General features: G+C 27.4%; 1 protein-coding gene across 4 annotated transcripts in view; it reads right to left on the reverse strand.

The window, feature by feature from the left end:
- LOC119602258 (protein held out wings) overlaps positions 1-10172 on the reverse strand; it is a 93987-nt gene extending 83815 nt beyond the window's left edge. For all 4 annotated transcript variants that reach the window (XR_005231327.1, XR_005231326.1, XM_037953673.1 and 1 more), the window contains exons 1-2: positions 9975-10172; positions 8095-8678 (exon numbers count right to left, since the gene is read on the reverse strand). Coding sequence is in view for 2 of the 4 variants with exons in the window: in XM_037953673.1 (XP_037809601.1) it covers positions 8095-8326 (232 nt within the window). In the remaining 2 variants the exon portion in view is untranslated. The remainder of the gene's footprint in view (positions 1-8094; positions 8679-9974) is intronic.
- Between the last annotated feature and the right edge of the window lie 1637 nt (positions 10173-11809).

Below are 11809 nucleotides of genomic sequence, written 5' to 3' on the forward strand. Positions count from 1 at the left end.
ATCCCCTCACAAAAAATACCAAAAATTTATAGAACAACCGGTGAAAAATGTTCCACAGCATTAACAACACATCCATCATAAACATTTTTATAAGTAATAAATAATTATACAACAACCATCTCATCATAATCATTTTCATTTTATTTTATTTAATAAAAAATAAAAACACAAAACTAAAACAAATATAAAAAATAGTAGTTAAAATGAAATAAAAACAAAAAAATTAACAAAACGCCAACAAAATGTACAAATTTGGAACAATAAAAACTCATTGTATTGTATCGAGAATTGTTTACGAATACGTAAGACCGACGACCAACAATCATGAATAGCAACAGCAGCAGTTGTCAGTTCCTACACTTATGAAATCTGAGATGTTTGAGATTTAGTCACATTCGTTTGTTTGGCCACTTAGAGCAGAGCAGAGTGGAGCTTAGCTGAGCTGAGCAGAAGTAGAAAATCACAAAAATACTTTTTATCATAAACACATCATACACGTAACGTGATTAAATGTTTGTATTTCAAGTTTTGATTTTATTTAAGTTTTTTTTTTTTCTTTTCTTTAATTTTATATTATTTTGTTAAATTTTATTTGTTGTTTATATTCAAGAAAGGTAAGAAGTATAACAGAAATGCGATTAATATTATATGTTAAAAAAGTTTCAGAAAAATAACAAACATTTCGTTAAAATATGCGAGTTGTACTTGGCGTCGCCTCTATCGTCTGTGCGAAATCTAATGAGTCAGATTAACCCTTTAGGTAAATAAGCCGATGTTTTTGAATTTAAACCAATTTAATAAATTGAACTAGAACTGAACTAGAACTGAACTAGAACTGAACTAGAACTGAACTAGAACTGAACTAGAACTGAACTAGAACTGAACTAGAACTGAACTAGAACTGAACTAGAACTGAACTAGAACTGAACTAGAACTGAACTAGAACTGAACTAGAACTGAACTAGAACTGAACTAGAACTGAACTAGAACTGAACTAGAACTGAACTAGAACTGAACTAGAACTGAACTAGAACTGAACTAGAACTGAACTAGAACTGAACTAGAACTGAACTAGAACTGAACTAGAACTGAACTAGAACTGAACTAGAACTGAACTAGAACTGAACTAGAACTGAACTAGAACTGAACTAGAACTGAACTAGAACTGAACTAGAACTGAACTAGAACTGAACTAGAACTGAACTAGAACTGAACTAGAACTGAACTAGAACTGAACTAGAACTGAACTAGAACTGAACTAGAACTGAACTAGAACTGAACTAGAACTGAACTAGAACTGAACTAGAACTGAACTAGAACTGAACTAGAACTGAACTAGAACTGAACTAGAACTGAACTAGAACTGAACTAGAACTGAACTAGAACTGAACTAGAACTGAACTAGAACTGAACTAGAACTGAACTAGAACTGAACTAGAACTGAACTAGAACTGAACTAGAACTGAACTAGAACTGAACTAGAACTGAACTAGAACTGAACTAGAACTGAACTAGAACTGAACTAGAACTGAACTAGAACTGAACTAGAACTGAACTAGAACTGAACTAGAACTGAACTAGAACTGAACTAGAACTGAACTAGAACTGAACTGAACTATAGAACTGAACTAGAACTGACTAGAACTGAACTAGAACTGAACTAGAACTGAACTAGAACTGAACTAGAACTGAACTAGAACGAACTAGAAACTGAACTAGAACTGAACTAGAACTGAACTAGACTGAACTAGAACTGAACTATAACTGAACTAGAACTGAACTAGAAACTGAACTAGAACTGAACTAGAACTGAACTAGAACTGAACTAGAACTGAACTAGAACTGAACTAGAACTGAACTAGAAACTGAACTAGAACTGAACTAGAACTGAACTAGAACTGAACTAGAACTGAACTAGAACCTGAACTAGAACTGAACTAGAACTGAACTAGAAAACTGAACTAGAACTGAACTAGAACTGAACTAGAACTGAACTAGAACTGACTAGAACTGAACTAGAACTGAACTAGAACTGAACTAGAACTGACTAGAACTGAACTAGAACTGAACTAGAACTGAACTAGAACTGAACTAGAACTGAACTAGAACTGAACTAGAACTGAACTAGAACTGAACTAGAACTGAACTAGAACTGAACTAGAACTGAACTAGAACTGAACTAGAACTGAACTAGAACTGAACTAGAACTGAACTAGAACTGAACTAGAACTGAACTAGAACTGAACTAGAACTGAACTAGAACTGAACTAGAACTGAACTAGAAACTGAACTAGAACTGAACTAGAACTAGAACTGAACTAGAACTGAACTAGAACTGAACTAGAACGTCATTCATGGGTTAATGATAAATTATGTAGATCAGTAGTGAAGGTAGAGTAGTGATCGTCAACACCAGCGCATTGACGCTTTTTTCTCTCTCTCAAGTAGAAGCCAGACGTCGTTTTATGTGTCAGTATTTAAAGTTAGAAAATAAAAAAAATAAATTATAAATAAATAAAAAACCAGCAATAACAACAAAGGAGATGTTTAAGAGAAGAAACGATATTTAAAAGAAACATGAATTATATCATGGTCAATATTTAACAAACATTTTGCTTAAAGTATTTATTTATTTTTTAACAAACATTTTTTTTTTTTGGGTTATTTTCTTAACAGAAAAACCCATTAGATGGGAGAGAAAAAAACACAAGTAACAAAATCTTTTTGCAAACAATCAACTATCAACAGCAACATCAAAATCATCAACCAAGCCGCCATCAACAACAACAAATCTGCCACAGCAATTGAAAAGAGAAAGTTTTGTTTAAAAACAAAAGAAAAAAAGTTTCTATGAATTTAATACTTGCCGGGGTATGGACAAAAAAAGAATGCATGAAGAAGAAGTCTTGACGTGAAAGAAAGATTATTTTGTAGGAAATAATCAATTGTTGTTAACTTTAAAACAATAAAATATGGTGCTGAAAGTAATAAATATTTTTCGAACCAAACCAAAAAACCAGTTGTTTTGTAGTTATATTGATGACTGAATGAATGACCAACTGACTGACTAACTGCTGACTGATTGATTAAGATATTATGACGGGATTTCAAATAAAATTTAAAGAACCGGTCATGTTTGTAGTCTAATGTATTTTTGTTGTGATTGCGACATTAAATAAATTAAATTAGATTTAAAAAAATGAGCTACTTAAGCAATCACTTGTATATGTTTGTATATGATTTAATTGTAACAATAAATTTAATTGTTTAAAAAGTTTATTATAAAAAATTTTTTAAAGTTTTCTTTCAATTTGAGATTATTAATTAAATCATTTTTAATGCAAATTAAAAAACTCGAAGAATATTCTTAGAATTTCTTTAATTTTATATTTCTCTATTCATTCGCGAGTGAAGTAAATTGTTATCATCTTTTTGTGTTACATTTAAGGCCGTTTTAAGCTATTAAATGTATTTAGCGGAAATTCCAAAATGTCATTGAAATATTTATTTATTTCTATTATATTTACTTAACATTCTAAACTCATCTGTTGTAGCAACTTATTTGACTGACCGCTTAGTTTGTATGACAGTAAAATACAACATTTTGTCAAGAGGCGTGCACAAATAAACACTTATTGTTTTGAAACAAAAAATACAGAAAATATGTATTTCATTATGACAAAAATATGGGAAAACACATAAAAAGGCGCCGTATTAAGAGACGTTTTCAAGAAAAAAAGGTATGAAAACAAAACCACAGGCGGGTGTGCGGGTGTTAAAGGCATTGCAAGGCTCTATACAAAATAAACTACTACCTGAGCCCTCTAAACAACAACACAATAAAAGAATTTAGATTTGAAAATATTTTAGGAATATCATTAGTAAATATTTGAAAAAACACACATCTGTTGTTCATATGCAATTCTTAAGATTTTGAAAATTTTAACAAAAAATAAAAAAATATTTAATTTTAAATCAATTTAAACGTGATTTAATTTTTATTTTTATTTATTCTTAATTTTTGTGTTATATAAATGTCATTAATAAGTTTTATAATAAAACAAAATAGAAAAATAAATCCAGTTTTTTAACTTTTAAGTTTCAAAGTGTTTGAGTTTTTTCTTATTTTTTGCAAATATTAGAAACTTGCTTTACTAGATATATTTACTTAGTGGCTTCAAGAGTTTGAATGACTTTTAAAGTTTTTATTTTTTAAAACAAGATTTTGATAGTTCTCTTAAAAAAAGTAAAAATTAACAGAAAAACTAACAAAAATTAAAAAAATAAAAGCAAGACACTTTACAAGCTTCAAATCATGGAACAACAAGTCGCAGATCAGAGGATTTTCAATCCTAAAAAAAATTCTTATTTTGAATACCTAAAGGAAATTAATAATAAAAAACATGAAATTATTTTTAAATTAAAACAAAAAAGTTTGTGGCACTTTAAATACCATTAAAAGATTATCAAAATATAAATATAACAAAAAAATGTGATATTCCTACAGAAACCAAGAAAACACACACACAACTACAACAAAAGCCTAACAGGCATCCACTTAATACTCTGGTTACCTACGTAAAACACATACATACATACCTACTCCTAAACTATTTATTCTCAGTACTTAATAAGATTGTTTATGAATGCAGCAGCCAAACTCTGCTGTTGCTGTCCGTATAATTTAATAATTCTATTTCTATTTTAGTCTAGTAATAGAAGACAACAAGAAATACCTAACCCTCCAGTTTATGTATATGTGACCCCCACTCTACTCTTCAAATAGCAGCCGTTGTTGTTCAATTGTTTCAAGACGTTCATTTTTTTTCTTCTCAACAATTTATCGTAAAATAAACAGTATTAAAAAAATATATTTTAAGATAAAAAATTAAATACAATAAACCTTAAAAAGCCGGAAAATGTAAAGCAGTAAAATAAAAACAAAAGAAGCTACCCCATGCTCAGAGATTTTTTTTGTCTTATTTAAATATTTGGAAAGGGAGTAGGAAGAGGAAAAAATAAACAAACAGACGCGTTTAATAAACATCATTATGAGCATCACTAGAATACATTGAACGTTATAAAACCCAAGAATTCATTGAGACAAAGTTGATCTAGAAAAAAACAACAAAAGTTGAAATATATTATCAAAACGTAAGGTGTATTTCTCTGTCTGTCTGTTTGTCTTTTTGTGTCTAGTCCAATAGTCAAGCAGCCAACCAGCCAGCCCTTAAATCAAAAAGCAAAAATAGAGGATGTAAAAGACCATCATAGTTTTAAAAGAAAAGAAAATAAAGTAATAATGTACCAAGTAGATTATTCGTTTATTTTAAGTAAATACCCAAGGACAGGGTTTTGAAAGAAACAAATCTTTTTTAATTTACATTCCAATTAAACATTTAAAAATAATTGCTTTGAATTGAACTGAATTAGAGCTGAACTGGAAATGAAATAGAACTGAACTATTAAAATTACTGTCAATATCACCCGATCATTTACATAAGAGACAATTCGGTCCCAGGGTTTTGCAAGCAAAGTCGATAAGTCTGTTATGGCAAAAACAATCCTTTTATTAGAACATTAAATAAAGATCGATATCTCTATATAGGTATATTTCGTTGGCAACTTCAGACATATTTATATTTAAATTTGGACATATTTATAGTTCATTGGTGCGATAAAATTGTTTTAAAACTATAATTGCTTAGATTTTGACAAAAATGTTGAGATATCATAGGGAGTAAAGAATCCGTTCTTTCTCTCACTCACAAAAGTACAATAAAAACTTAGAAATGGAAACCGATAGGCAAAGTAATTGTAGATAAGTAAAAACAACTTGAAAAACACTTTGAGAGTATTAAGGAAAAAGGATCTATCTTAAGATCTGACATGTTAAAATACCTTATATGTAGAAATGGAATCTTAAATTTTAAAAACTTGGAATGTAGAAAGAAAACTCTTAAAGTTCTGTAAATGAAAATAAGAAAGAAAAAACTTCAAAAAATACGCACGTACAATAATCCAAATATAAACTTACATTAAGAAACTCTCTCATTCTATCGTGTTAAAAGAGAAGGTGGAATGAACTGAAAATTGTTGTTTTTATTTGTGATCATCATAAAATACAAACAAAACAACAAACAGACAAAAAGACACAACGTACAGACGGACGGTCAGAATAACAATAGCAGAAGAAAAACACGGTTTTCCTTTGCGTTATTTTTTAGCTGTTTAAGAATTTTTTATATATTTGATATTACTACAATATACTTGCATTGTTGTTGTACATTTTCATATGATATGTCGTTTAAGAAAAAAAGATATTTAATTTGAATAAATATCAACAAATGTAGGTATTTCACACATATGCAACGAGACAAAGTTTTTTTCTTTAATGTATTTAAATATAAATTCTTTATATCTCTGTTTCTCTACTGCTGCTGTTGCCTCTAATAAATATTCAATATATGTGTAAGTTAGCTGAATGTATACAAGACAAAGTATGGCTGTGTGTAATGAGTAGTCATTCAGTTAGATCAGTTAGTAGGCGGCATGCAGAGGAATTTAACAAAATACAATTTTTGTAGGTGAATGTATGAGTGCGTAAGTACTTGTATTGTTAAATAAATATTTATACTAAATGGTAAATGATGATGTTCTTTTATTATTGATATTATTTTATTATTATTTTTTCTTTTTTTTTTAATATTTTATTAGTATTATTAACGTAGCATACGACTACAATATGGTTTTCTAGCATGGTCTTGCATACTAATTAGTAATTGATATTGAAATTGAAATAAAACAAAAACAACAAATAATTTCTAACCAAAAAGAGTAAGAAATATTTAATAAAAAATGGTGGATTAAGAATAAAATAAATTGCATTACAATCAATTTTGAAATTGTGACACAAAACACAGAAAAAACGCTAATGAACTTAAAAGATATGTATATTTTTTAAATTAAAGAAGATTGGATCTAAAAAATTCTTATCAAGATTTATTAAATATTAATCTTACTTTTAAAATTTTGCCACAAACTTTTTATACTAATTTAAAAAGTTTATCATAAAATAAAGCAAAACCTAAACAATAACTACATACTTTTAAAATCTATATGTGTAAAACAAAAACAGTTGTTAAAAGATTTTATGTTTAAAAAACAAAAATAAAATGTTAACAATTTATAGAAAAAAGTAATAAATTTATATTACCACAGACAAACATCAAGAATAGCAGTTGCAGTTCATTGAAAACCCATAAACTTTTATAGTTAAATTTAATTTATTTACAAAAATTACTACTTGTGTTCAACAATTACATTGTAAATTTAATTTTTATAATATTTTTAAACATAAATATAATTTTAAAATTAGAAAAATAATAAGAAACAATGATTCTTTTTAATGTTAAGATCTTTTAAAAACCATAAAATGTTTAATAATCGAATGTTTTAAAAGAAATCAAGATGTAAATTTTATATAAAAAACATTGTAAAATCTTAAAATTCAATTGAATATTTGCTTTTGCATTTCGTATTGTGGTGAAATTTGGTTTTTATTTCGAAATTAGACAAAAATATTGATAATTGAAAAGTTTTGGATAATGTTTTGTCGAACAGATTACATACAAATCGATTACAAATCGGTTTTTGGCAAATTTTTGAATATTTACAACATTTTGGACGAAACTAAACTAATAAACTTCACAAATTTTATATAAAGTAAAACAATTATGTTTGACCACTGTTTTTTTTAGTATAGATCAGTGATCTATCACAGAATAAACGCAAATATCAATTTCATATACTTAGCACATCGCCATTTTAAAGTCGACATCAAATGAAATGTTAGAACTTAAAAGTTTCTCCTCCGTAAAAGTTGGAAGGTAAAGCCGAAGAAAAAAGGGTTTAAAGTATACTAATTATTTTGAAATTCTCAAAGACATTCTAAAAGTTTCCTTCAAATAGTAAAATTTCCAATCTACTAGCGAAATATTTGTTCCAACATTGGCTATTTGCCATTAATATACATATTTTTTTCTAATTTTCTATTAAAAATAATTGCAATATGTTTAAAAGTCCACAACTTACCTTCGTCAAGTAGACGTTCGACATGATTGAAAACATTTGGGAATGCAGCCAACTGTTTACGATCCTTAAGTAGCTGAGCCAAATAATCAGCAATACTTTGTGTACTTTGCTGTTGGGTTTGCTGCTGTTGCTGCAGCTGGGGCTGCTGTTGTTGAGCCGCTTGCAGATGCTGTGGCGGAACTTGCTGCTGATGTTGTTGAACAACTGAGTTGCTATTTTCACACACACTCATTGTGACAAAAATTTTGGTATTGTTTTTATTAACAGTTTTAGAAAGAAAAATTTATTATTTTTTTTGTATCGTTAAACGATTTTAGTAGTAGTGGCGAAAAGTTGCGTTTTTTACTTAAACTTTGTTAAATTTTACAAGAAAAATTTATTGAAACTAATATTTAGTTTCGTTTTTCTTAAGTTGTTTAACAAATAATTTTTGATTTGTAATTATTGCACAAATATTTTATTTTTAATTCTTTTTGTAAGTTGGCAAAAGAATTCCTTTTAAATGATTTATTAAGTTTCAATATTTAACACACTTTGTTTTCTGCTTTTCCTTTTTGGAAGTTAAATTTGTAGATTTTTAAATGCTGGAATTTGAAATAAATTAATTAGTAAAATGTTTTTTTAATTAATTGTTTTATTAATTCAGTTTATAAACTTGTCTAGAGAATGATTAAAGAAGAATACAAAGTTTTTTTTTTTTTAAGAATTTGTAAGTGAAACCAACACAGCAAACTGACAGAACAACAATAACAAGAAATACACCCACCAAAATCACTAACTTTTTTTCTCTCCCATATGCATACACTCTATTCAACAACAACAAAGATCATTTGCTTAAAGAAAAAAAGTTAAAAAAAAAAACATTCAAAATGAATTGGAATGTTTCAAAGGGATTCTGTGTTTTCTTTTTGAATTTTTCTTTAAATTTTATTAAGAAGAAAATCGAAAGAGAAATAAATAAGAAACGCGATCTAAAAATAAAAATTGATTTAATATTGAAGAAAATAAATTGTAAAATAAATGATTAATCCACTTTATAAATACACACAGAAAGCAACAACAAAAATAAGATGAAAAAACAACACATACACACAACACAACAACAAATTTGTAACAGAACATTGGAGAAAAAGAGAACAAGTAATGATAATAATGAGAGGGAGAGAATGGGAAAAGAAAGAGAAAATAAGATGTGCATGTAAAAAAGAATCAAAACAAAATTCTTGCTGTTACAACGAATTTACAGCAAAAAAGGAATAAAAAAACCGAAAAAGGATGCTGTTTTTTTTTTAAAAAACATTTCCATAAAAATTTTACTATAAATAGAATGCTATTTTTAAAACAATTTAAACAAAAAGGACTTTCTTTGTTTTGGAAAATTTCCCTTAGAACGAACATATTCTAAATTTTCAATTTCATCTTAAAAATTCATTGCAACATCACAAGCGTGTGTGTTTGTTTCAGCGTTTTTACGTTCACACGTTTCGGTACGATACGGTACGTATTACTACGAATACAAACAACAAGCCTAAAACGGATTACGAAAGTGAAAAATGTATGAAAAAGAAACTAAGAAAAAAAATTGTCAAAAGAATTTCACTACAGTTTCTTTCTATAAAATTTTTAATACTTCCAACAACAAAAAGCACAAAGTATTTTTAACATTCAAATTCTTAAAGGTGTGTTTGCTGTAGAAACATTTCTTTTTTATTATTTTTGCACTTTGTGGGTGTTTTTTTTCTAATTTCATATTTTTAGTTGTACTACTTTTAATGTTGTTGCTGTATTTATTTCACTTCACAATAAAGAAAAAAAAACTTTGTCTTCTTTTCTTTCTCTATATTTTTATCCATCCACACAATTCCACAATTTCTTCTTACATTTTTGCTATTTTTTAAAATTCTTATTTAATTTATTGAAAATTTCTTTTTTAATTGAAGGTGTATTTAAAATTCATAAATTGTTTTTTGTTTCTTTAATTCATTCCTTTTTAGTTAAATCAGTTTTGCTTTGATTTTTCTACTTTTATTCGTATTTACGTTACGATAACCGATCCCAGAGAGTTGAAAAATAAAACTGAAAAGATGTGAGCTAAAAATTTCGCTTTCATGTACGATCAGTTATTTTTTTCTTCGTCTTCTTCGTCATATGCTTTGCTTCTTGTATTTCGTAAGTCTAGTAGTGTTGTCTCTTTCGCACAGCTTGAAATTAGGGGTTAGAAAGAAGCCACTAAATTTGGTAGTGTGTTACTAGCAGTGCTGTCAATGTAGCGGAAATTTGTGTTGATAGAAATGTTTTTGAAAGATTAAATAGGTACTTTTGAATTATAAAAATGCGTTTTTGAATAAATGGAAAATTTTAGTTTTAATTAAAATGTGTTTATTTTTCACAAAATTATGAAAAACTAGACACAATTTTTGGAAAAGTTCAGAATGCGCATATGAATTCGTGAGAAGTGTTTGAGTTTCCTGTTTACGTCCGACAGCTTTAAAGCAATTTCACCTAATCAATTGAAATAGGTGAGATCATCTGAGAACTGATTGTTCTGAACTAAGTTCTACATTGAGGTATTTTGCTCGAATGAACTACAAATCGTAGTTAGTAAAAATATTGATCCAGGAAGATATTAAAAGGAAAGAAAACTTCTACAATTTTCGAAAGTTCTTTAATATTGGACTAAAAGTGAATTATTTATTTCTATTGACCCGATAAGGAAATGTGAGGAATTTCGTCCAGAACCGGCAGGATAGTTATATAAAATAAAAAAATAATTTTTAATAAAAAATTATTTTTAGTTTAAAGTGGAATATAATAATTAATTTTCTATATATAATAAATAATTTTCTACTTAAATTCATATAGTTGGCATTACTGCTAGATTAAGCTACAACTCAATGGTAAAACGGTTTCAAAGGTAAAACAGTAATTAAATCCCTTTCCTAAATGCTTATTGTATAGTAAAATCATGGTAACTGTTAATAATGCTTTAAAAAACAGCAAGGATATTAAAAAGGAATATCACAGCTTAAATACGATTAAAATTGAATTCAATCATTAACATTGTTATACATATTTTTATTTAACTTTTTGTTGAAATTAATGCGTAGGATGGTTGTATTACCAAACAAACACATTTTGAAAAAAAAAAAAAACTAACCAGTCCATAAAATAATCACCATACTTCGATAAAGTATTGACTGAGATTCATTAGATGTTTTACCTAAAATTTATGTTAATTGTACTTAGGCAAAAAGCAATGAACAAATTAAAACTAAAAAAATACACAGAAACAGCACAAAAACAAATTCACCCAATAAGGAAAATGATTTGTCACACACCGTAAAGTTTTACTACTTTCTCGAACAAAAAAAAAATAACTTAATGAAATTAAATTAAAAGCTTATTTTTACTCATGTATTATAATAAGTATTTTCTTTTTTTGCTTTTATATAAAAAAAATACTTGAACAACTAAGTTGTCATGAAGTCTTAAAAGTTTTTTAATTATCTCATTTTATTTTATTTTTTACTTATTAGCGACTCGAACCCAATCAAAATGTTTTTAAAAAATATTTATCTTAAGCCATAGTTTGAAATCTTATTTTACATTGACATTTCCTTCCATAAAAGACCAAAGCGAAACAGTTTTATTTCAATTGCCATACAGAGCAAAAATCTGGGTATAAGTCGAGATTCGAAGTTTTCATTGGGTTCAA

Source organism: Lucilia sericata, unplaced genomic scaffold (genome assembly GCF_015586225.1).
Source record: "Lucilia sericata isolate MDLA Ls3-8-SP2 unplaced genomic scaffold, ASM1558622v1 Contig000217F_arrow, whole genome shotgun sequence".
Taxonomy (NCBI): domain Eukaryota; kingdom Metazoa; phylum Arthropoda; class Insecta; order Diptera; family Calliphoridae; genus Lucilia; species Lucilia sericata.